Source organism: Seriola aureovittata, chromosome 17, assembly GCF_021018895.1.
Source record: "Seriola aureovittata isolate HTS-2021-v1 ecotype China chromosome 17, ASM2101889v1, whole genome shotgun sequence".
In the NCBI taxonomy this organism is placed as follows: domain Eukaryota; kingdom Metazoa; phylum Chordata; class Actinopteri; order Carangiformes; family Carangidae; genus Seriola; species Seriola aureovittata.
In genome coordinates, this window is record NC_079380.1 from 8,318,448 (window position 1) to 8,345,918 (window position 27,471).

Here is a 27,471-nt window from a genome sequence, read left to right on the forward strand (position 1 = left end):
GTCCGCCGGCGGAGTGCGGAGACAATAGACAGCGGCTCTGAGGCGACTGAGCGGCGGACAGTCTGTGACGGACAGCGGCGGTGTGGACGGCGGAGGTCCCTGCCGAGGTGTCAGTGTCAGGCTCGGTGTTTCTCTGCACCGCTGAGGATTAAACCAACAACACACTTCAAAGATCTGCGACGTCTCCTCAGCTCGTTCAAGACTCAGGTGTTGTCTGGATGGACTGATATTGCATGCAGCGCATTTTCAAAGGTAAGATCAGGCTGGTGTTTTATTCCAGCTAAACCAATTAACTGCTAATTAAAATCTGGTTTATGTGTCCAGATGTGTTTTTATACATTTCCCCTCAGATTGTGTTTGAATTGTGTATTTTTTGTGTATTTGTGATGCTGTGTTGCAGAGCATCACGCTAGTCTACTGTTGTGTTTAAAGCCATGAGGCTTTACACTGTTAATTATCCTCATTCAAACTCATGTTTGTTTTTTTAATTGCAGCTGTAAATCATTTTAAATTCTCACACACAATTAAAAAAAAAAGTTGCACCATGTGACTTGACTGAGCAGAACAATAGAGCTGCTTTGAAGCTATTGTGTCCCAGCTACACATATATAACCCGTCAATCTCTATTTCTGTTATTGGCATTTGTAATTATATTGATCACACGTTTCTGCATTTGAACACATTTTGCACAAACACCCTCATGTGCACACACACTCCTGCACTGCCTGACTTCACATGTGCAGCAGTTGTAATGGATGTAAAGCAGGCTTTGTGTCTGCAGAGCTGATTCACACTTCATGTCTTTGTGTTGCAGTTTGTGGCTCTGAGGCTGTAAACATTGTTACTGGCAATGACCTCAGCTCAGATACAGGATGATCAGTTATAGATACTTGAATTCAGCCTTCATTTTTTTTATTAATGTGAATACATACATCATGTGGGAAATGGCACAAAAAAGGCATCTGGAGTCTCAAATTGATCTGCAGAGCTCCTACTATCAGCTGTTTGGAGCTGAAGCGATTAGTCGATTTATTGATTTGTCATTGACAGAAAAGTAATTGGTATAATCAGTTTGTTGTTTCGGTCATTTCTCAAGCATTGACTGAATTTTGTGTAAACTGAATACGTTTCCGTTTTGGAGCCACCAATAGCAGATTCTCTCATTTGAGAAGCTGAAACTAAAGAATATTCAGAGTATTTTTTAAATTTTTTTTTGAAAAACGGCTGCAGCAATTAGTTGCTTTACAGAAAGATAATCAATAACCATATTGATTATCTGTTAGTAGTTTCTAGTAATTTTTTTTAAGGTAAAAATTGTGGAAAGATTGCCAAAAATGATCTGGTTTCAGTTTTGTAAATGAAAAGATTGTGTTTTTCATCGTCATGTTCACTATTAACTGAAAATCTGTCGCTTTTGGACATTTGTTTGGAAAAAATGAGACATTTGAAGACGTCACTTGACGACCAACAAATGGTGGCGTCTTCATTTTGCCTGTTTTGTCCAATGAACAGTTGAAACCCCAAAGACTTTCATTTTACTGTCAAAAAGCAGAAAGTTTTCTGATTTGAGCTTCTTAAATGAGATGATTTGATTTTGGTTTTAATTGTTGCAATTCACTGTAAACTGAATATCTTTGGGTTTTGGACATTTATCTTGCGTCGCCTTCAGCTCTGGGAATTTTTGATGGGTGTTTTTTTCACTATTTTCTCACACAATTAGTTGATTAATCAACAAAACAATCAGCAGTTCCAGCAACAATGAAAATAAGTTGCAGCCCTGTTTATTTGGGACATAAAGCCTTGTCTTCTAGTATGATATCAGTAGCCATGAGTCAGCCGGGGACGGTGTTTTCTAACAGCTAATGAGACTCACATTAGATTCTTAACGTATCTGATGAAATATGGCAGCGACAGTTTCACATGGCAGAACTGAGAAGCCTGTTTTGTGTGTTTCTGTCAGAAATTTAGGAGCTAGTGCTTCAAAATTAAGTGTTTCAAGAGGCACATTTGCGAACAAAAGACATTTGAAGACATCACTTTTGGTTCTGAGAAGTTTGTGTTTGCTTTTTTTTTTTTTTTTTGAGAGTAAGATTAATTGATTCATCAGTGGATTAATGGATGGTGAAAATAGTCATTAGTCACAGCCCTACAGCTGACCAAACCAAGATGTCTGTCTGGTTTTCTGGCTGCACTGATGCTCATGTAAACACAGCAGACAGAGGAAAGAGAGTGCCAGAAGAAGAAAGAGGGGCAGAGATTAAAGCAGACAAAAGGGAGTAACGTTACCAACTGTAGTCTGGGGTTCACAGCAGCAGAAATGGGTTGCCATTACAGCAGTGGCCCAGTGATTTGCCGCTGAGCGTGCGGGCACAAAGCCCCAGTGTTTGAAGATGCTGTAGGCCGAGCCAGTTAAAGCAAGCCCGCTTTGATGTGCTCCACAGCTCCATGAGCTCTGTGGGAGCCGACCACTGGGCCCCGCCGGAGGACCGAGACTCGGGCCGCCGCACAGGGAGACAGGTCCATACACGCACATGCAGTGTGAGTGTGAAGGCCTGAGCTTTTACTTCTACAAACATTTTAGGAGGAAAGAGCTGCTTGTGGGGCAGAAATAATCTGTGTTTCTCTATGGGCACTGTCAGAATAACATTTCACAGCACATGTTAGCTCACTGGCTCTGACGTGAATAGGTAAGAATGACAAAGGATGGAGCTAACAGGCCCACAAAGACTGGTGCAGGCGAGGAAGCCTGTCCACTTTCCATCCACTGGACTGGTTTCTGTTTGATTGGACCGGTAAAGATGGTTTGATTCAGCTTGTGACCGTTTGTGCTGCAGATAGATTACAGTGAAACACCCCCCCCCCCCCCTTCCCGCTCTGATGATGGAGGCCGAGAGTTCACTGAGTTCAGCAGGCTCTGCTGGCACACACCAACTGCTAACTGATGACCGACAAAACCAAATGACATTTCAGTTCATTACCACTACAGTGAAACTTGGAGCCATTTTATAGCAGTGTCTGTTTATGTTTTTCAAATATGTGAATGTCCTTGTAAAATTCAGCAGCATTTTGTTTGTGCATGATTACGTGATACGCGAAGATAAGAGCAGAGGGGAAGCCCAGGGTTGCAGTTATTTTCATTATCAGCTATTCTTCTGAGTATTGTTCTATTAATCATTCGTCTAAAAAAAAAAATATTGAGAACATGCTCATAAACTCACAAGCTCCCAGAGACAAAGGTCATATCTTAAAATGTGTTGTTGTTTTTTTTATTGTTTGAGCTTTATTCTGACCAGCCAACAGTGCTAAACCCAAGATATTCAGCTTCAATTGAATATGACAAAGAAAAGCATAAAATCCTCACATTCAAGAAGCTGAAACTACAGACTGTTTGGCATCACGGTGAAACGTTAATCGTTTAATAGTTGCTGATTATTTTTCTGTCGAAGGACTAATCGTTTCAGCTCTAGTGAAGCCTAAAATATTCCACTGTGTTTTACAATGCTGTTTGTTTCTATTTAAGCACAATACAAACTCCACTGTCCTGGCAGGTCAACAGTTCAGGTAATTAAACAACCTGCCAGACTGGCACAACTCAGAATCCAGTCCTGTTGAATCGCTGACTTTGACTTGCCTCTAATTTTATACTGGAGCAACATTAACTACCGATTAATTTCATTTTCAATTTATTGTAGAAGAAAATATTACAGAATATCTTTGCTTTTCTGTTGGAAATGATGCAGCACGGTGTTAGGATTTCTTCTGCAGCTCAGACTCTGATGGGATGTGAGCAGAGGAGATGACAGGTCTTCATTTTAATACCGAGCTGCTGATCCTCCACCTAATAACAGAGTGAGACATGCACAGTCAGAGTTTGGAAGTCGAACAGCTCTGATTTCCTTCGTCTTCTCGTCATGTTGTGGACTCGCATCCAGTCCATCCTACTCTGCTGGTTTCAGACAGCGTTGTGCCGGAGGATGCAGATGTTGCAGGATGGCGTGAGCTACATTTATACTCATCCAGCCACACTTAACAATGCATGAATGGCTTCACAGGCATTAGTCTGTTCTACCAGTAAGCTGTTTGGCTTGTTAGCTCTGGACCTTTTTATGTTTGCATTAACACAGAAAGTCTTTCTAAGTCAAGGCTAAGGGTATCAAGGGTATCAGTTTTTGCCTCTGATAAAGATACAACAAATGAACAAGTCAAAACATGGATTGTGAATGTTGCTGAGAATATTATCACCCTCACTGAGGACTTTATGTTGTCACTACTCAGTTTGCTTGTTTGTGTGTTAGCAGGATATCTCAAAAAAATATGTTTCTATATTTAATAAAAGTTGTGAGAAGGTCAGGCTATTTGCCAAAGCTAAGTGATAAGTCAATATTGTGAGACATTTTTCTGTCTATCCCATCATTGTCTTAATTAGTAGGTGTCTATCATTCAGAGAGACTACAGGTTTTCAGGTATTTGGTCGTAAAGCTAAATACTGGACGTTGCGTTATGATCAGTGTAGCCCGAATACGTGTACCAGATCTTAAGGCAGTCCATCCAATAGTTTTTAAAACATGTCAGTAAAAAACACAGATGTTCACTTCATGGTGGCACTAAAGGAAGTCGGGGGATAAGCGTTCATCCTCTGAAGATCATAGATGTCTGTACTGAATTTCATGACAATCCATTGAGTAGTTGTTAAGAGTTCAGTCTGGACCCAGTGGTAGAGCCATTGCCTAAAAACATGCTCTACAGTCCAAATATGGTAACAGGTATAAACAAAATACAACTAGTTAAAAATTTAAATAGCTCCTCTCTTTTTTTTTTTTTTTTTTTTTTTTTTTTTTTTTTTTATGTTCTATTGCATAAATTATTCTTTAAGTCTAATTTAACAAGATAAAAGTTTACCTAGTATTTCTTCTCTCCTCTTTCTGGAACCTTCGGAGCTCTAAAGACTTTTGTTGGGAGCCAAATACGGCTTAAGATGGGAGCACTTGTTAAGTATTTTTCAGTTGGGTGACATATTGATTTAACATTACAAATGATTAATTGGGTGCTGATGTTTTACAAGTCGATGTTGGCCTGAACACAAATGAGGTGGCAGAAGCAGTTTTTTTTTTCCTGCACCGTTAAGTGTGTGTGTGTGTGTGTGTGTGTGTGTGTGTGTGTGTGTGGTTTCATGTTTGCCAAGCAACACAGAGACCGTTACTCAGCACTTTTGTCGGGTTTGTCATGTTTATTACCAGTCGCCTGTAGTGTTAATATGTGGTATACGTGTTCAGGTGTCCACTGATGTTTTGGCAGCTTCTCTGTTGCTTTGTGTGATTGTTTGGTCCAGCGAACAGCAGAGAGTCTGTGGATCTGAGGGAACAGGAGCATGTATTGGCAGCATATCAGCGGTGATCTGGTGCCATGAATAGACTGATGAACATGTTGTATGATCTTAAAATCTGTCCTAAAACTAACTGGTGTTAACTGCAGGGGCTTTAGAACAGGAACAGTCTGATCTGTGTTCTTTGTTCCAGTTAAAGCTCTTGCAGCATTATTCTGCACAAGCCGCAATTGATTTGCTGCCTTTCTGGAGATACCTGAGAGCATTGCATTGCGGTACTTTAAATAAAAGCTTGCACTGGCTTTTCTGTGAAGGGAAGAGAGAAATGTACTGACCTTTTTCGTTCTGTTCAATTTCTGTGGCTCGAAAATAAGACCAGTCAGTCACAAATACATTTCTTGCCAACTATTTATTTATTTATATTTTTTTTTTTGTTGTTGTTGTCTTTTTCTGAATCCCATAACTTTGCTTGTGAGTTGTACTATACATGTATTGTACAATAGTACTATTAAAAAGTGTTTCATTCAATTTAAAACAGTTTGAGTTTATGTCTTTATGTTCACAGGTTTTCAACACGGTAAATATCTGTGTATGTGTGGGTAAAGGAAAGTGTCAGTATTCCAGTGTTTATAAAGAAACACATTGACGGGATGTTCTGAGCCTTAGTAATGTCAAAACAACATTGATCATGCAACATGGAAAAGAGGAAATATTAATGGATTGTGCCACTGCTATTACTTTTGTCTCACTTTGGACTTTCAGTTCCCATAATGCTTTGCGGATTTGGAACAGGAATTATAATGGAATAGATTCAGTGACACTGAGAGCCACACCTTGAGCCCCAGTGTTTGTTTGTTTTTTTTAACCTTTATTTGTTTATACAGTGGCAAACTGGCCACCATTTAAAAATGTAATGATTCTCAGGCAAGTTCTGCAGTTATAAGGAGTGTCTTTTTATGATTTCTAAGCTGATTTATGGATGTTCATTCATGATGGACATCAGAGATAATGATATCATCTAGAAGTGTAAATCACACTGAATCTAAAAATGTGTGTGTCAGATTTGACTGATTTGACTATGCATCAGGAGGAAGGAGATGCCTTTTACAAGGCCAGTGAAGAGGGCTCAGACAGGATCATCAGCTATATAGAATTTGGAGTCATCAGCATAGTGGTGAAAATCAGTAGCAAATGATGACCCTTTTGTAGTAAAAAAATAATGTCTGAGAAGTAGCGGACCCAGAGTTGAGCAGTGTGGTACTCCATGTGGAAAGGTACACAGAACAGCTCTACTTGAGGATTACTAACTTTTTACCCTCTAGGGTTTCCAGTCTCTGTGAGTGTATGCATATGTGTAAGGCTTTATAGTTGGGAAAGAGAAACTGAGTGTGAAATTTAGCATGAAATGGTTTCTATCACATGCATACAAGATTACAATGGTTGAGTCAGTGTAACATACAGTAGACTGAGGAGCAAGGGAACAAGAAACGAACCTTGTGGTACTCCACATGGGAAGTTCCTTTTTTCTTGACACAAGGAGCCGCACTTTGATCGAGGGAACGGTGCTACCTGTTATAGCCTGACCAGTACAGGACAAAATTAGGCAGTCATTTTATTTTCAAATACGCATAACATAATACATACTAAGTGGACCATTTTACAGCATAAAAATCAAGTGTTTAGACAATCCATAAGAAGCGTGTAGTACAAGGAGCAGTTGACAACATTAAGTAAATTAGCCAGTCGTCATGGCAGGCACGACAACTTGCCGCTGTTGCTGCCTGAGGATGGATAAATGGTCATTAACACTTTGTGAGCTTGTCGCCTCTGTGCTAGCGCTGCTTCCCATCAGCAGGTATTCCCACAGTTAGACTGTACCTTCACCTCCACTCCTGTGTGGTGTAATAGGTAGGTAACATTAGCAGGGAGGTACAGAAGTGGAGAAGAGCAGCAATGGCGCAAGGCAGATTGGCTGCGTTCCAGCTGTGCTTTGATTACACATGAGCGTTTCACTGAGAAGAAAGACAGCAGGGCGGTCTCATCGCACTTATCCGGGAGGCAAACGGGGCTTGGCGCTCCTTGAGGCCCTCTGGGGAACAGGCATGGCACCGATACCCAGAGAAGGAGCACTGGGGTTGCTGGGAGCTTCAGCGAATATAAGATGCTTCTAATTAGTGCTGGTTGTGACTTCTTTCATCTCCAGGCTCTTTGACATGACGGCAGTGTGAGAGCACATATGAGCGTATACTTATGCTCAGGAGAGAAGTGTGACACTATGCATACTCCATGCATACATGTCAAGGTTTTCATGGTTAAGTGAAGCCAAGAATAAAACAAGGCAACAGTAAATACAGTGTTAAGCCTTCAGTCAGTCATTCAACAAAAGCTGTCTTACAAGAGAAAATATTAATAAATGTAAGTTTCCATTTGAGACAAACAGCTGGTGGCGCTACTTCTCCAATCAGATGCCATTAAACTTTCCAGAGGATGAAGGTGCAATGAGATGGGAACACGATTAAAAAACGCACTTTATGATTAATTAGCTTGGCAACGATGTCAGCAGGATTACGCAAAAAGTACAGCACCGAACTTGGTGAAGGGATGGGGCGTGGGCCAGGGAAGAACCGAGAAAAGTTTGATGCGCAATCCAGTTAAAGAGGACATGAGAGATTGATATTTTCGTCATTTGCTCAGCAAATAATGTTTGGAACTTTGAAAATTAGACATATTAATGGTTGTTCAATTTATAAAATATATGTACATACGAAGTAAATCATATATGTATATACAGTATGTCCTCTATATATATATATATAAAAATGACATGCATTACTGTTAGAAATTGAAACAATACCATATATTGACATATAGGTCTAGCTAATAGAAACATGTATTTTAGTATATCTGTTTATATTATAGGTTTATATCATAGACATACAGTATGTTACATAAATGTAATTACTGACTTTTCAGACCCTTGTAGTCTTAATAGACTGTGTTTCAGTCACCATTTCATACTTGTTCTGTTGTCTGACAGCAGAAATAGAAATACATAATAAACTAGAACAGCTTATTGGGAATTCAACTGTATTAAAATTCTGTTTATGTGAGCACAGAGAGTAGGAGAGAAGCAAATGCATAAAGGGCTGGAAGCAGATGACACTAGGCTGAATGTACTGACCTGATCCAGCCAATTGCCAGCATTTCCCAAATTAAAATACACAAAACAGGTGTATGGAATCACACTTACTGTTTATCAGAAGATTTTCAAAGCTTCAAATGTAGCACAATGCCTTGTTACAGTTTGTGCTACATGCATGGGGACATGGAAGTTGTGTGAAAATGAGGTTTAAATCAATCTGTTCCTTTTTTTTTTTTTTTAGAAGAGTATTGTTATGAGCTCTACATGTGACACATGAACAAAAAAACAAGTCACAAAGTGCAGCTCTCCAACCTGTCAGTGTTATTTGAAAATGCTGAATTCAGAGACGAGATGCCTCAGTCTGGTTTTCATTTTTCAAAGCCCATTTTCATTTATTGTGTTGGTAATGTGGACACTTTTGACTGTGATGCGCGGCCGTGCAGAAAAACTGGAAAGAACAGTTTATTAAAAATCTAATCACAAAACAAAAATATAAAAAGAAGAGACTGTTTGTTCATCTGTGAACAGCAGGTACTTTTTCTCACTGGCTTTCTCATCCAGTGTGTTTTATTGACCTTGTCAAGGGGATGCTGAGTGGACCGGTGATAGACAGCCACTTGGCTCCTTTGGGTTCAGCTGACTCCTCATTTTTATCTGCTTTTGTACTTTTCTGCTCAGCACATACTGTTTGTGTCCTGAGCCGTTTTTATCCACCACTGTCACTGCATGAAAGCCCGGTTTTCTTTGAGTTTCAGCTATTTGTAAATGTATTTTCAGTATGTTCAAATTTCCTAATGAGGTTTTAAAGCGATGTATTGATCCGAATGTTTTGATCCAGAGGTTTCAGTCTTTGGTTGATTGGTGGTTACAAGAACTTGTCGAGCAGCTGCTTTGTCAGAAGAGCGACTAGTGTATCTGGATCGAATTTTTGATGAATGATCGCAGTCAGCATTAACCTCAGTGACAGTGTGTTTCCTGTATTGCTTCACAATAAAAACCACCCTGTGCTTCACCAGCCTCAATGCTTTTAATGTGAAGCAGCAGTAAGACATTTTCTGTTTAGATTAACCGCAACTTAGTACAATTTGTTGTATCGCCAACATACTCGAAGGCGTGCTCAACTGCACAAGATGACAAGATGTAATCGTAGTCAGCGAACATGTAAAAATACCTGCAAAGAGGCAGGAGCACATTGGCAGTTATAAAGCATCAAACGAACTTTAGTAATCCTGTTATTTGGCTCTATACTATTATATAATCAGGGCCAGGGATGCTCTTTTTGATTTTTATTCTTCTCATTTTTATTTTTCTTGTTGCAAAGTTGGCAGTCTCTGTGCTTTTAATGTGAAGCAGCATGAGAAGGAAATATTTAGTTGGCAATAACTTAATCCATACAGTGTGAATGTAAACACATTCAGTGGTCATTATAGATAAAAGTGCAAACAGATAATGATTTAATTTCAAGAAATCCCAAGGACTGGAGCTTTTAAAATGATAATCATGTGTTACATTTCAATAGTAGAAGTACAGAGGTTTAGAAAACGCTGCCGAACTCATTACTTGAAAATTGTAGACTGAGGATACTGTATATCAGCTGATATTAGCTTATTGTAGATGTGTCATATTGGTGTATCTGTCAGTGCAAAAAACTAATTTTGAGGTAATCTGATAACAGCATCACTTTTACATATGTTGTCAACCAGTGAAAAGTAAAAATAATAAAGTAAAAATGTTTTCAGCTGCAAAATTTCGGTTTTATATCAGTCACGAAAAAGTATCACAAACCGAGAACGTTAAGATGTCAAAATCTACTAGCACCAGTTATTCACAGATATTTTGAAAACACTGACAAACATTTCCTGTAGCTGCTTCACAATAAAAGCCACCCCGTGTTTCCCCAGCCTTAATGCTTTTTATGTGCAAACCATAAACGGTTTGATTTGAAGAAAATCATGGGTATCATAGCTTTAAACAATAATGACAAATAAAACTAAAGTACAGAAGTTTAGAAAACATCAACAGACACTTTCCTGTGAAAACTACAAAAGAGATTGATAAACCAACTGAAATATCAGTATCAGCCTTAAGTATCTGTATACACGTAATTAGTGAATGAAAATACAATGAATGGCCACAAAAGGAATCAAAAGCAAGGTCTGATTTCATAAAGATCTTAAATGTAATTATTGTATTAATTAATTTTTTTTTTTGGATTTATGAGTAACACAAAGGGCAGATTTACTGTGACTGCACTTCTTTCTAGTGGAACATACTGTATATTTTGTTTGGTGTCACTGGTTTCACATGTCTTTCTTGAGTTTTGTGTACACATTTTCCCATCATGCACACCCACACTGCAGACAGGAGCCGTCTCCGAGGCGGGCACAGATGGACCCGATGCATGAGACAGGATGTGGCTAGCATCCTGTCTCATTCCACACTTTCTCATCCCTGTTAACGAGAGATGGTACAATTCTGCTGCGCCATCAGGGCTGCAAAGCCTCTCCAGACAGTCGGAGATGTCAGCTGCCGTGGGTGATGAGTGATGGACGAGTGTTGTTTGGCTTCTTTTTGGTAGCAGGGGGAGAAGGAAGGTGAGACAGATTTGCTGAGAATGGGAGGCAGCAGGCGCGACAGAGTAGAAACACATCAAGTCAGAAGGAGGATCATTAATCGGGAGGATCGTTAATCAGCTGCGGACGATCAGATCCACAAATAGCAATACTTTCCTCCTCCTCACATCCAGTTAAACGCTCTGATGATATGTCATTGACTTAGCTTCACTCACACCTTCAGGAGGGGCAGGTTTGAGTCTTCTAGGTCTGCAGCTAATTATTTTCCTTGTTTACCAGTTTTTAGATTAATCGCTCAATTGTTTACAGTCAACAAAACATCAAAAATGGTGAAAAAATGCTTCTCACAATTTTCCCAGAGATACTGAATCTGAGAATGTCAATCAATAGACTAATAGTCTCCATTCTCTTTGATTTGCATGTCTTTGAGCTGTTGCCGCACAGAGTCCAGGCTGTTGCTGTGCAGCCGCTTGTGGAGGACGTTACCTAACTTATAATAATGATACCGTCTACAGCAAGAAAAAGTATTCAAGATCTTTTAAAACCTTCCAAGTCGTCTTTTTGAGGGAACTAAATTCACTGCTTTTTAAGACTTTTCAATACCTGCAGAAACCCCGATTGCTAAAATCTGTTTGTGACATTAACTCATTATTTTATAGCAGTTCATGTATTTATTTGTTTTAATTTTGTTATTATTATTATTATTATTATCATATGTTTAAGACTAAAATAAATATCAATATTCGAGCCCAGGTACAACCTAACAGAGCTACTAGCGTGGCTGTAGACTCCAGTTCTTGTCGGGAAGACTGGTTGCCCCAGAAAAAAACCAACACGAGCCACACCTTTTCCCTGTCTTTGTCCTGGAGCCCTGCACATACAAAACAAAGCTTATATAACAGCTCATTTGGCCTGGACTCACAACATTCCCATTTACCATTCCTATATGTTTATGTACAATAACAATAGGTGTGCTTTCTATAGAGTGGGAGTGGAGTGGGAAGGGGGACGTGGGTGGATACTGTTCCACATCGTGAACCTTGCTTTCCTTCCTGCTCTACAGGAACATCTGTCTCCAGACCAGCCCTCGACCCCGGCCCCTCCCGTCCTGCCACAAGAATGAACTCCTCAACCCATGGCTCCCGTGCCTCTATCGACATCCTGGAGGAGCTCCAGCTGATCGCGGCACAGAACCTGGAAAAGCTGGACATCAACAAATACTATGAGGTCGTCCGGGAACTGGGCAAGGGCACCTACGGGAAAGTTGACCTGGTCATCCACAAAATCAGAGGTAATAACTAGTGCTGCAACTAACGATTGTATTTCCCTTAATCTGCTGATTATTTTTTCAATCAGTGGATTATTTATTTAGCAGTAACCCAAGTTAACATATTCCAATTTTGACCAATATTGAATAATATGATCAATGATCAAAAACCGAAAAATGTGGAGTTTACATCAGAGAAAATCAGGAACCTAGCAAATATGCACAGGCTGGAAAAAGTCAGTTAATTCAAATTAATTTTCTGTCAATCAATAAATCCACTAATCATTTCAGAGCACTGATTGGTTTCTAGGTGCCCTGACAAGTAATGATCCTGCCATGTATGGTAGATGTCAGCAGGGACCCAACAACAAATTGTTGCCCCAGGGTCCCGAGGAGTTTAATCTGGCCATGCTTCTGTTTAAAGTCATCGACCTGTTGCTTAAAATTTCAAAATAATACATGTGTATTTTTACATTATGAATCCAAGACTTTGACTTGTAATGTCCGTTATTTCTATTTTACTTGAAGTAAATGATCTGATTTCTTGGGGTTTTGATATTTTAATCCAAAAGATGGGGAAAGGAAAGCACAGGACCCAACAACGGTGAGCCCATCTTTCTTTGGATGGAGCGGGACACAATTTGTTTCAAACACCACTTGCGGGTGAAAACGATTCCCCCAGACTCAGGTTGCACTTGGAGAAAATGGGATGTTGTTCACTTTTGTGTCCCTGCTTTGAACTTCAGAGTGACGAGGTGGAGTCGTTTTACATAACAGTCATTCAGAGTGCGGCTTTAAAACGCTTCCATTTCACAGCAACAGCAGCATCTACTGAGAGAATCACAAATAATGGTGGTTTGTTTTCTCTTTCCATTGCTCAAACATATAATCGGCGCACAGGTAAAGCGCTCGTATTCAGCTCTGAAGTGTTTACTTTTAGAAATTAATCCTGAAAGCCAAATCTGAGGTAGTGTGCAATGCCTTTTCATGAGGTGATGCATCACAGATCGGGATCCAGACGGCCTAAATTCACTATTTAACAAACACACATTGTGTTCAACCTTTTGACATTAAAAGCCAAAATGTTGACCATCTGCTCGGAGCCTCTTAATAATCTCTTTTATGGAGCACAAAGCCTTTTTAGAGTGGCTGCACTCTATGATTGTGACCTTTTCTGGCCACTAAAATGTGCAGTTGAGGGATGTATGAGAAAGCACGTGTACCTGCTGTTTCATGATGTGCCGGTGTGTCACCGACATCTTTTCAGAAGCATCAGAGGACCAGTGTGGCTTTAACCGTCTGCCCTCAAATTTCTAATGCAGCTCCGTGTAAATGTCAAGTTAACCGTGGAAATAAATGGGCTGAAGGCAAAGTCATTTCCACCCTTTTGAATCATAATTGTGTGCAAATGCATTTTAGCGAAGCAGGAAACTCTGGGCTAAATCAGAATGATGGTAACTGTTAAGTAATGGCCAGAGGCGCCTTATTGACACGCTTAATATTTATTTTTGGAAAGAAGTAGGTATGTCCTACTGCTTAACAAAACCTTTTAATATTGATTATCTGCCAATCAAATCCAGTTCAATATGTTTTATTTTTTCCTTCATATCACAGCTGCACAGAATGAGGCTACAGAAACGTGTCATGAAAATACAGTAGTAGTATGCCAGTAAGCTGCTGAACAGCTCTGCTCTAAATAGATTCTGCATGGTTTCCTGTAGTAAGAAGCTGGAACCAGAAAATGTTTTACTTTTTTATTATCTTGCTTAAGAAAAACCATCTGAAAGCACTAATTGATTATCATAATAGCTTCAGATTATTTTTACATTGATCTACCAAATCTTCTCAGGTTGCAAATTTCTTTGTTTTGTCCAAAGTCCAAAGTCTTAACATATTCAGTTTTGCTCTGGTGGTGCGGTGTTGATTTCAAATACTACAACACACTAAACAAAATATTACAGGAAAACTTAAAAAAATCCGGAGAATCAGCCGGTTTTCTTTTCTTCTTCTGCGGTTTCATTGTCTGTCATTCTAACCTGAACATCTTCAGGTCATGTCATCCTGGGCTCTGGGAAGTTGTAATGGGTATTTTTCTTACACGTTTGGTTGTAAACAGCTGCCTGCTTAAAACCTCTGTCATTGTTTTGAAATGTTTTGGCTCCATATTCACCATAATGTGAACCATCTTTTTGTCCATTTTGTTTACCGTGTTTAAACAGTTGACTGAACAAAATATGCTGTTTTTTTAAAAGTTTTATTTAATTTTAGTTTCTGCCCCAGGACACTCACAGTTGTAGCTTCACAAAAATCAGCTGAGTTTCCCTGAACAGATGGTGTTTATTTCTGCATTTTAGCCAGCAGGTTAACTTAACAAAGCAACTAATATTCCATGTAAACATGAAACTACTGTAGCGCAAGGGACACAAGCCGCTATTTGTTGGCTTCTGTGTGAATCAGATGTGTTTGCAGCAAGTTGCCTGGCCAGGAATGTACTTATTTACTCAGTGTCTGTGCTGCAGTCCAGCTTCACTCGTCGTCAGACTTGTTTACACACGTTTTGGCAGTTCACACATTAATGTTGCTGCCTGTGCATGGAGTCAAAGTCCGATACTTCATGTTTCATTAGTTACTCTTATGAAATAAAGTTTCTAGGAGGCCTGAGGAGTAGCTTCATTTAGTGGGTGTTGTAACCAGTCCAATGTGTACACTGCAAACCGGAACTGCTAATACCAAATTCAGCTACTTTTAATGGTGCCAGTTTGCCACAGCTAACTCACTGAATTCATGCCAACATTTACAAGATTATAACATCATACATCTCTGAAAGTATTTTGGTGATTGTAGGAAGAAACATAGAGCATGATAGAAGTAAGAAAGAACATTTTTGGATGTCCCGTCAACATGGGGGAAACTCTTCTTGTATTGTGTCTTTAAGAACAAACCCTGAGCCCCCTCTCGACCTTTCCCTAAAGAGGCTGCGCGCTGTAAAAATGCACGCAGCACTTTGCAGAGCTGATCCGGTGGTATTGGAGAAGTGTCCCCTCTCATCTCTGCTGACACACTGACTGTTGGTGCAGGGAGAGGCAGACGTGGCAGCTCTCCAGGTTTATTGTCTGGGGTATTTCTTGCGGCTTTCAGATTAGTCCTGGTAATTTCTCTTCACTCTTGTTCTGGGCACCAAGTGGCCGCTGAGGGGGAGATGAGGCGAGTCGAGCCTCCGAACCATGTCCTCACAAATTGCCTTTCTGTGTTCCCTCCAGATGACTAAAAGTGTTTTTGTGCATCCTCTTCATTATTATATAAAGTGAAATGATTTACTTCAGGGTAGAATGAGACTCATGTCTTGTCTTTGGCTTTCTAATCTTATTACTGGCTCTATATGAGGACATGCTTGCAGCTGTAAACATCACTTTACTGCAAAATCCCTGCCATGAAAGCAGATCAACATCCTGGTCACTCTGTGGGAACATGACTTGTCTGGCAGATTTTAAATACTCACAATATAAATGTACGGGTGAAAAAACCATCAGGATTTAATTCAGTGACGTCGGAGAGCTTAATTATTCATGAAATTTGAAATGATTTTAATTAAGTTTCTTGCATGCAGTTAGGCGGCTGTGAAATAAGTCCCCAAACACTTTAATAGGGTGGAAAAGAACAAGAAGTGAGGAAAGAGATTGGAAGTTATGTAACTGTTCTCTGCCCTCGTTTTTCAGGCACAAAAATGGCCCTGAAGTTTTTGAGGAAGAAGACCACCAAGCTGAAGAGCTTCCTGCGAGAGTACAGCATCTCCCTCTACCTGTCACCCTGTCCGTTCATCATCAACATGTATGGCATCGCCTTCGAAACGGACGAGTACTACATCTTCGCTCAGGAGTACGCTCTGGCCGGAGACTTGTTTGACATCATCCCTCCACAGGTGAGATGAGCTGAGACACAGATCTGTAGAAGAGTCTGGGTTGTAAGCATATAGTACACAAGACACCATTAGGGCCGAGGTTATACTGGGAGAGAAGTGGTTCGTAAGACGCATTGTCCAACCACGAACAAGGAGCCAATTGTGACGTCCCTCAAATGAATACATGAAACAAACAGAAATGTCAGCTCATGATCTTCTAATTACAGCATCTTGTTGCACATTCTCTTATGCAACGGTTAAATGTCATCCAACTGGAGAATTTGAACCAACTCTGAATCTATGCAGCCATCGGTTCTGATGGAGTTCACACTGCGGTGGCACCTCGCTTGTAAACCTGCATATAACACTGTAATATGTGTAAAGGATTTCACTGTTTATGTGATTTTGCAGAGGCTTCGGATAAAGATGGCATTAACATATTGCTTCAGCCTCCACAGCATTGATGTCAAAGTGCTTTGAAAGACAAACTCAATGATTTCTATTATTGCAATCAGAAGGAATAAATCATTTAATAATATTACAGAAACCTCATATCTTAGGTCGTAAGTCAAGATAGGAGGAGTATAATAAAATAAATAAATAAATTTGGTATGACAGAAGCAAATTTTATCTAACTTTAGGAATCCTTTAGGAATCTTATGTTACTTCATCCTATCTTATCTCAGGTTAGGAAATCCTAAATACTCAATCCAACATCGGTAATAAACTTTTATATCTGTTACTTAAGTTTAAATTTTGTCACCAGTTCGAGAGGATCTCCTGGACATTTCCAAGCACTTACAAGGTGAAACACATTACAATGTTAAACATGAGTTTACAAGTGAAGCAGTAATGATGGCTTGTCTGTCACCCACAACCCAGACACATATACACTTTAAAAAGATGAGCTGCGAACTACTGTTACGTTACATTTCCATACATATTTCTGTAAATATTATATACTCTTTCTTTTATTTTACATTGGAATAGGTAGAGTTCATTTTAACAAAATGATTATCTCTGAATCCCCCAAATATCGGAAAGTATTTTTCAACTCATTTCCAGAGAAGCGACAGATGCATATGCCATGTCCCTGTGGATTACACATTGGCATCCAGTGCTGTTTACTGCTGTTATTTTTTGTGCCTGACATTTAGTTGTCAGCTCTGTGGAGAGTCATCACTCCTGGTGCCAAAACACAAAAATCCACTCAACTTTTACTGTGAAGAATCACTAACATAAAAGAGCAGTGAAGGACTGAGTAGGCTTTTTGACCTGGCTCCTTATGTTATGACTGATCAGGTGTTTTGGGAATGAGAGAGTGTAAGGATCTGTTCATTTTGAGCAAAACTTAACGCTGAATTCAGTTCATTTGAATCAAATCCTTGCGACCAGAGGATTCAGTTTTAAAATCAAAGTACTTCCACATGTGACTTTTGCTATTGATCGACCACACAAATCCAAAATACGCCAGATGAAGCTATAATCTGAACTAATATCAGTTCATACACACTAACACTTTACTTTAACTTAACCAAATTTTCATTCATAAGCAGCATACCAACATATTGATAATGGTTTTGAAAACTGTAATGCAGCAGTAAACAGGGTCATTTCTTTAGTTAAAGTTCTTAAGGTGTTTAAAAACACCTTAATAACCATTCATCTGCTTACTACTACATTAAAGTCTTATAAACCATTTATTACATGTTTATATACTGCTTATAAATGCTAAATAGGGCGACTTGAGGTCAACTCTTACCAGACACTCTTATGTGTTTTAATGTGCTTTGTTGTCATTTCTTTATCAAGTTAGCTACTGTTGCTAGTTTGTTAGCTAGGTTCAGCTACCATAATAAGACAAACCCACTTATAAAACACTGCTCTGTAGCTACTAGTGGCCAAAGACTCCACAGGGCACCTTTTTGAAGAGTGGCTTCTCAGACAGGCTTTTTCCACAACCTGTAATGTATCATGGCACTACAGGACCACACTCTCATCCCACTCAGCATCCCACCTTACAAAATCTAGTGTGGAGCTGCTCTTTAACTCAGTGGCGTCCTGTGTGTCCACCATCACTGTTGTGCTCTCTGTTCAGGTGGGACTCCCTGAGACGGTGGCTAAGCGCTGTGTGCACCAGGTGGCCATCGCCCTGGATTACCTGCACTGTAAGAAGCTGGTCCACAGGGACATAAAGCCCGAGAACATCCTCATCTTTGACAAAGAGTGCAGAAAGGTCAAGCTGTCGGACTTTGGCATGACACGGCGTGCCGGCTCTCCGGTGAAGCGCGTGAGCGGTACAATCCCGTACACGGCGCCCGAGCTGTGCGACACCTCGCGGCACGAGGGCTTCTGTGTGGACTACAGCACGGATGTGTGGGCGTTTGGTGTGTTGCTCTTTTGCATGCTGACAGGAAACTTCCCCTGGGAGAAGGCCATGCCGAACGACGCCTTCTACGAGGAGTTTGTCCGCTGGCAGCGTCGCCGGACGGGCACGGTGCCTTCACAGTGGCGCCGCTTCACCGACGAAGCTCTGCGGATGTTTCGCCGGCTCCTCTCCATCGAGCAGGAGCGTCGCTGCTCCGTCAAAGAAGTCTTCAGCTACTACAACCAGTGCTGGATGTTGGACACGGAGAACGGGAACAGCAGCGGTGGAGGTTTGGCGAACAGCGCTCCTCCTCTGGACATCAGCTCGTCGTCGTCTGAAGAAGACGTGTTGGTGGACAGACTGAAGCAACAGAGCCTGTCACCTGCCTGTGTGGTGGCGAAAGGGAGCATCATGATGGACACCAACTACTCCTCCATGTCCACTAACAGCTCGCCGTCCTCCACCGGCAGCTACGAGCGGGTCAACAGAGAAAACAACGAGAGGGGACGCATCCTGGTGACCACACCCATCGAGATCTGTGTGTAGAGGCCGCTGATGCTGCTTTACAGGCTACCTGCTCACACGTGAGGCTGGTGTGAGCTGAGGAGGAAGATTTCTCCGAGTATGAGAAACAGGAGAAAGGTAGATGAGGGAAGTGTGCCGACAGGTGTTTGGCGTCGGGGAAACTATCAACAGTCTGACATAAGTTGTAGCTTCACTGCGGATTTAATCATTTCTGATGAAGACGAACTCTGAGGAAATGAGCAGTGAGACAATCACACGCTGTAGCCTCCTGTATGTGGTCTATACTTCAGTTACTGAACCAGTACAAGACACGAATTTCTGCAGACACCTGTAAAGAAAAAAAAAAACTGAAGGGAGAGCAACAAAAACAAACAACATAATCCATAAGCAATATGTTCAGATGTTCTGGAACAACCCAATCACTGCAAAAATAATCTGAAGAAGAAGAGAAGGATGTGATTGGCTTTCAGTCAGATGATTTGTGCATAAAAGACTGATGGTACTATTGTGTGTTTATTGTAGTGTACCATTTTCATGTTTGGTAGATATGTTTTTTGTGAAGTGTGTGTTTTCTTATTTTTATTTGGACTTAAATTATTTATTTATGTCAGATGCATATATTTATGATTTGTTTTATTGAGTGGCAGAAATCTGAACCCTGCTTTTTTATTTTCTCTCTGAGAAATAGAATTAAAATTAATGAAAATTTGAATTGCTTAAAAAAACAAAACAAAAAAAACAAACAGTAGAAGCAGGCCATTTTGGCTTTCACACAGCTACATTTTTCTTTGAACTATTTGTCATCATGTTGTTGTTGTTGTTGTGGTCTCTCATAAAAGTAGATGTATGTAGACTGTTTTTCTCTCCCAAAATGTCCCCCCTTCATGTTTGAACCCACTGTACAGTAGCAATCAACAATACAAGTGGCTGAAAACACCTCGTGGTCAGCAGCAAGTGTTATTATTAGGTATCGTATTATTTTTCTAACCAGTCCTCCCATTAAACTGGGACCATAACTGAATACTGCTGCAGCACAGTTATCAAACACTTTTCTAACCATTTGTAAGGTGGTGCATTAACTAAAAAGTAAATTTCCTTTGTGATCACGTACAGCCAACTACTTGCATACCAAAAATAATCCTAATTTTTCTAGTTGCATGGTTAATAAAGAACATGGAAATTGTAGGCTACCTTTCATTGAGCAGTTACCTAATTATCTAAGAAGTGATAAATTTGGACTTCTTTCTGAAAAATAGGCAATATCCTGGAAAGGTCCTTAACATTAAACAGGCTATGTTGACTGAATTGTGACTGAATAAAATATGAATTCTGTAAATGGGGATATCTAACATTTTTCTGCCCCCTTAACCTTTTATTCCAGTTTTTGCCGTATTATTCATTGGAAAGCTAATGTGAGATGGGACGGACGAATGTAGAAAACACAAAAGTCTTTTGGATTTTGGGGATTAAAATGTTTAAGAAATCTCAGTCTCCTTTTGTGTTTTTCAGAAGTATTGCATGAATATTAATGTGGTGAAAATTTGTTGAAATAAATACCCTGAGGAAAATAAAAGGAAAAGTGGCCTCTGTTCTTTGTTTTGTTTTTTTTTAATGAAAGGAATAATTTTATATTTTGGGAATAGGCCAATCTGCTTTCTTGCAGAGAGTTAGAAGATACCACTCTCTGGACAGTAAATATGAAGCTACAATTAGCAGCCCGTTAGCTTACATAAGCTTAGCTTAGCAGAAAGTCTGAAAATAGGGAAACACTAGCTTACATAATAACAACATAATTCTCTCTGATAAGCTAATGTTAAGCTAACGGGCTGCTAGCTGTAGCATAATGTGTAGATCTGAGAGTGGTATCAATGTCATGTAACCAGCAATGTGAGATGCTGAAAACAAAGTCAATCTAATAATATAAAGTTTTATCATATTTCAAGAGAAACTACGGTAAATTCAAAATATGAAAAATGTGGTCTATGAATTGCAGCAAAGGACGCTTAAACATCTGTGCCATGAAAGGATTACTGAACAGGCTTACCAGGCACAGGCCCAGGTGGTCAGGGGGCCCCTGATGTTCACCTGCAAAATATCACAAAGAGCGACACAAAACAACCACATGCCAAATGATGCAACACTACCACGACCACGTGTAGAGTCCCTTTGTGCTTTAGTACAAAGAGATGAAAACATTTTTAAAACAGACACCAAACAACTACAAAGAGATGCACAACGATCACAGAGAAGCAAAGTTACCACAAGAGATGCAAAATGGCCACAAAGAAACACAAAACAAGCACAAAGAGATTAAACAGACGTAAAATGGCTAGAGATGCAAAACAGCTAAAGAGATGCAATGATGCAAAAACCACACACTGCCAGAGATGCAAAATGTCCACAAAGAGACGCAAAACAAATACTATGCAAAAGGACAACAGATGCAAAATGTCCACCAAGAGACGCAAACGGTCGTCAGAAGACACACAAAATGACTGCAAAGAGATTGAAAACGACCACAAAGATGCAAAATGTCCTCAAAAAGGCACAGAGAAATCCCAGAGATACAAAACAACCACAAAACAGTCGCAAACAACAAAACTGCATGGTTTGTGGTCATTTTGTGTCATATTCCAGCCCGCCAATCTGTGGACTAACGAATTGACTGCAAAGGGCTCACACTGTGCAGGCTATAGGACACACCGTGTATCCTAGTGTGTAAGCAAGTAATGGGTTACAGGTAAATATCTAAGCACTAAAAACCAAACCAAACTGACTTGACGAAGGAGCTTCTGAAAGGTTGTGACGTTGGAGTCTAGTGAGATGTGAAGAGCTAAATTATAGTACAAATATGATAATTACTGTGCACCTGGCAAAACTGCATCTAAGCCTCAGTAAAGAAAGTGAATAAGTGCAATTTCCAAAACGTTGTACTACTCTTTTCAGAATGGGAAAAAAACTGTCTCTCATTGTGGAAAATAATGTTAGCATCATGTAATGTGTTCCTACAGACAGATGGAAATCTCTCCTCGTGTTTTATTTAACGTGCTGTGTGGACTGTGCTGTTTTAGAGTCTCCGACAGCAGATGAAACACTGCAGGAAATAATGTTGTGTGTATTTATTCCACCGGGACGTCACCCTCCTCAAACCTTTCCCTCAGTTCATCAACAATGAAAAAAGGAAATAATCAGAAATGGGGCTGGACTCTGATCTGTGAAATAACTCGATGCCAGCTTCTCATTTCATTTGATCAAGCTTCAGATTTAAAGTCAAGAGATCAACTCGTATCAAGATGAAGAGCGGTTTTTATCAAACACAATAAAAACAGATGAAAATCCAAACCATTTCATGCATTTTCATGCATTTCAAGCTGCATGTTGGTCACATGATTATGTCCCAATAAACTCACAATGCCCCACAAGGCTGGAAAACCACAGAGGCATGTTTCTGGCTATAACAAGCAGCGTCTGCCTCCAAAACCTTGCTGGAAGCTGAATTACATAACTCCCATGTAACACACTCCCACCCAGGTAGGACTGAATCTGATTTAATGTTGCATTGAAAAAAAAAATCCATACATCAAGAGAAGATGTGCAAAAACCTTCTTTTTATGCAGCAGAACCAAAAATTTAAATTGACTGCAGATGTGTGCATTACAAAGCGTTTTTACAGACTGATAAGAAAGAGAAGGGCGAAATTAATCTTCACAATGTCAGTCCGACATAAAAAAAAAAGAAGCTCAGTCCGCCTGGATAAAGAGGAACCAAGAAGAAAAAAACAGCCAAGTGCAGCTGAGCTGGAGAGAAAATCATCAAGTAACCCTGCATGTTCAGCATAGCAATTACAGCTGAGCGCTGCACTGACTGATCTCAGTGTCTCTCCCACCACCATGTTTACACATTCACCACCAGCAGAGAGGGAGAGGGGAGAGTTTGGTACTTAGAAGACTTTTATCAAAGCACTACGTGCTGTGTAAGATATAAGACACGAGGACACACTAGCTGACCTCTCGTTTTGCTTTGCTTTTAGTAAAACACATTCAGGTGTGTGAATACCTTTTGAAGTCAGAGCTGAAAAGCACGTCATCACATGGATCATGCGTTAGCCACGCTAGCAGCAAAATTAGTCGGTCGGTCAAGTCCACCATTTTGGTCCAGACTGAGATATCTAAACAATTATTCGATGGATTTCCATTAAATTTGATACAGACATTTGTGGTTCCCAAGGGGACGTCTTTTCTTCCAGCGCCACCATGAGGTTGACATTTGTGGATTTTTGGTAATAACTGGATGGATTACCATGAAATGTGGTACATTTACGTTATGCCCCCCGCCTGCAAAACTAAAACATTCCCATCAGCCTCAGCAGCAGCCACTTTGACCACAAGTCAATCAAAGTGAAATAGAAATCCTAAAATGTAGCTTTACAATAACAGAAGTACAGAAGTTTGCTAACATTAGCCACAAGCTTCTTGCACCACACCAAGACAGTATCAAAATAAATAAATCCCTGAGTGTAATGAACTGACTTGAGTTTGTTTAATTTACGTATGAATTTAACTTTTTTTTCATACATAGAGTCACTTTAAACAAGTTTACAAAACTGATATTTGTATCCTGGTTTCACAGCTACAGCTTTCACCAAACATGCAATCACACAAGAATAGAATCCTTTTTTAAGTTAAGTCCCTTGTGGACATGTTAGTGAGAGCATCCGAGGCCGGCTGAAGAATGTAAAGATGGAAAAGAACAAAACATGCATGTTCCCTAGAGAAACAGTGGCTCAGAGGAGAGTATTTGGGTTTTAAAATATCTAACTTGCAGCACTTTGAGCTTCAACAGACAGACTGCGATCTGATTTTGTGCTTAGATGATTTATACCGACACAACATGAGCCACTAAATCATGATGATCCACACAAGCTTACAAACATCTTACACAATTTGATCTACAGCATGTACTAAATGTTCCCCGCTCGCTGACGGTTCTTTCTGCAGTGTATGTTCTTGCTGATGTTTTTCAATATGACGCAACAAGACACAGCTCAGAGAGGAAAACTGCAAGTTTTTTTGCATGTTTGACCTCGTGTCAGTTTCAGCAGCAGCAGCAGCGTTTTGCCCTGAACCTCCTGCAGAAGCAGCAGAGCTGTGCTACAGAGATAGTGAGGAGGATTGTGATCGGAAGAGCCTGTCAGTCCTAAACACAGAGATAAGCCTGCAGCCTGAGCGAGGGTTGGGGGAGGTAAAGAACTGAGCAGAAAGAAGATAAGTAAAATGGCGAGGGAAGAATAATAAAAAGGGAAAAGAGCTATAAAAGAGGAGAACACAGTGAACTGGAGAAGGCTTCAGGTGCAGCTACAGGCTGGAATGGCGTTAAAGCAGCATGTGTCCATTTCAGCTACAAAAATAAAATGTCATTGAGTGTATCAACAGAACAGAGAGTCGACAGCCGAGCTAGCAGCTTGTTGGACTGAGGCACCATCGTAGTTTGTTCCACCGCAGAGCTGCTGATCAATCACTGCTCTCTGTTGTTGTGCTGTTGTGTTTATGCTTTTTATCCAGACATCCAATGCTTTTATTAATTTACTTATATCCTCTTAATTATGTCTGTGTTTTTATTTGATTGTAATCATCAAACAATCCCATAACTTAATCTCTCTGTACAGCACTTCAGTGAAGGTTGGTTGTTTTTTAATGGATAAATAAATTGATTTGACTTAATTTAGCATGCCAAATACTGGACATCATACAGTGCATCCGGAAAGTATTCACACCCCTTCACTTTCCCCACATTTTGTTATGTCACAGCCTTATTCCAAAATGGATTAAATTGCTTTTTTTTCTCATCAATCTACACACAATACCCCATAATGACAAAGTGAAAAAGGTTTTTTTTTTTAGAAATTCTTACAAATTTATTAAAAATAAAGAACTGAAATATCGCATGTACGTAAGTATTCACACCCTTTACTCAGTACTTTGATGAGGCAGCAATTACAGCCTCAAATCTTCTTGGGTATGAAGCTACAAGCTTGGCACACCTTGTATTTGGAGTATTTCTCCCATTCTTCTCTGCAGATCCTCTCACGCCCTGTCAGGTTAGATGGGGAGTGTCGCTTCACAGCTATTTTCAGGTCTTTGCAGAGATGTTCAATCGGGTTCAAGTCTGGGCTCTGGCTGGGCCACTCAAGGACTTGTTTCGCAGCCACTCCTTCGTTGTCTTGGCTGTGAGCTTAGGGTCGTTGTCCTGTTGGAAGGTAAACCTTCACCCCAGTCTGAGGTCCTGAGCGCTCTGGAGCAGGTTTTCATCAAGGATCTCTCTGTACTTTGATCCGTTCATCTTTCCCTCGATCCGGACTTGTCTCCCAGTTCCTGCTGCTGAAAAACATCCCCACAGCATGATGCTGCCACCACCATGCTTCACTGTAGGGATGCCTGGTTTCCTCCACACGTGATGCTTGGCATTCAGGCCAAAGAGTTCAATCTTGGTTTCATCAGACCAGAGAATCTTGTTTCTCATGGTCTGAGAGTCCTTTAGGTGCCTTCTGGTAAACTCCAAGCGGGCTGTCATGTGCCTTTTACTGAGTAGAGGCTTCCGCCTGGCCACTCTACCATAAAGGCTTGATTGGTGGAGTGCTGCAGAGACGGTTGTCCTTCTGGAAGTTTCTGCCATCTCCACAGAGGAACGCTGGAGCTCTGTCAGAGTGACAATTGGCTTCTTGGTCACCTCCCTGACCGAGGCCCTTCTCCCCCGATTGCTCAGTTTGGCTGGGCAGCCAGCTATAGGAAGAGTCCTGGTGGTTCCAAACTTCTTTCATTTACGAATGATGGAGACCACTGTGCTCTTCAGGACCATCAATGCTGCAGAAATGTTTTTGTACCCTTCCCCAGATCTGTGCCTGTATACAATCCCGTCTCTAAGGTCTAAAGACAATTCCTTTGACTTCATGGCTTGGTTTCTGCTCTGACATACACTGTCAACAGTGGGACCTTATATAGACAGGTGTTTGCCTTTCCAGATCATGTCCAATCAATTGAATTTACTACAGGTAGACTCCAATCAAGTTGTAGAAACATCTCAAGGATGATCAGTGGAAACAGGAAGCACCTGAGCTCACTTTTGAGTGTCATAGCAAAGGGTGTGAATACTTATGTACATGCAATTTTTCAGTGTTTTATTTTTAATAAATTTGCAAGAATTTCTAAAAAAAACCTTTTTCACTTTGTCATTATGGGGTATTGTGTGTAGATTCAGGAGGAAAAAAAGGAATTTAATCCATTTTGGAATAAGGCTGTAACATAACAAAATGTGGGGAAAGCGAAGGGGTGTGAATACTTTCCGGATGTACTGTATGTCAGTCTGGGCCACAGTGGTGGACCGACCGCCATCCGTACAGCCATGCTCCGAACATGGCTACCAACTAAACCAACATGTTGAGTCTTACTCATTAGAGCAGCCCTGTGCCATAGAAATTAATATACAACAATGTATAGAAAAATACCTGCGGCCACATACATGACTTGACTTGACCATTGTGTGGGAGCATGCTAGCATTAGCCCAAAGCACTGCTCTGTCTAACATGGCTGTAGCCTCCTCTGAGATGACTCAGCAAATCACAAGAATATCAAGTGAACGCCTGATCCCGGTTTTCATCAATTTTATGATCAACATGATTCCTCGACACGGACTATCAGAAAAATGTTGATTCCATTACCTTCAATATATATAAACTGTTGCTCCTTTTAATTAAATACTTATCTCAATCTTTTATTTAAGAATCTAACTTAGCTGCAGCTGCCTCTCCTGCATGAACACTGCATTGAAGAAGAGGGTAGCAGTATCAATACGCTCACAACATCTCTGGCTGCCAGGTTATTTCAGCAGGTGAGAGCTGCGAGTCTATTCTGAGTTCAACAAGGTGGTACAGAGAGGTGAGAAACACATTCCTCACACCACCACAGGTCAGCGTGTCAGTCTGGTAATGGTGCGGTGGAGCTGTAAAATGTTTCCAGAGATAGACTTTATCACTACGACGTGTTGGAACAGAGACCGTCTCCATCAAAGTGAGGCTGTGACTCAAAAGCAGCGCTCAGTGTGAAAATACTCAGATATTAAGTGCTGTGCATTAGTGATGCAGCAACACGCTGCCCACAGGTTCAGCTGTTTGGTTTCTTTGAAAATAAAAAAACAGGATAAATTTGGCTTTTTACCGTACCAGTCCCAGCAACAGGCCACTGGTTAGGTGAGGCGTGCACACTCATCGGCAGGCAACACATCCTCTGATCCTTCTGAGCAAAATGAGCCAGTTGGTTGTGTCATATTCTACTTAAAGCTGCTATAATCATTTTTATGATAACAACATTACATGACTATC

At 40.4% G+C, this 27,471-nt stretch overlaps 2 protein-coding genes across 3 annotated transcripts in view; one reads left to right on the plus strand and one right to left on the minus strand.

Moving 5' to 3' along the window:
• Positions 1-20,685, plus strand: unm_sa1261 (un-named sa1261). The gene is made up of 4 exons (XM_056400888.1): positions 1-252; positions 12,102-12,329; positions 16,022-16,224; positions 18,302-20,685. The coding sequence occupies exons 1-4, from the start codon at positions 234-236 to the stop codon at positions 19,115-19,117; spliced, it is 1,266 nt and encodes a 421-aa protein (XP_056256863.1). The 5' UTR covers positions 1-233; the 3' UTR covers positions 19,118-20,685.
• LOC130184835 (transcription factor 20-like) overlaps positions 19,286-27,471 on the minus strand; it is a 19,862-nt gene continuing 11,676 nt past the window's right edge. Inside the window, exons 7-8 of one of the 2 annotated variants that reach the window (XR_008830056.1) lie at positions 21,141-21,181; positions 19,304-19,424 (exon numbers count right to left, since the gene is read on the minus strand). The gene's annotated coding sequence lies outside the window, so the exon portion shown is untranslated. Of the gene's footprint in view, positions 19,425-21,140; positions 21,182-27,471 lie in introns of both variants that reach the window. The other variant, XR_008830057.1, reaches the window with a different exon arrangement.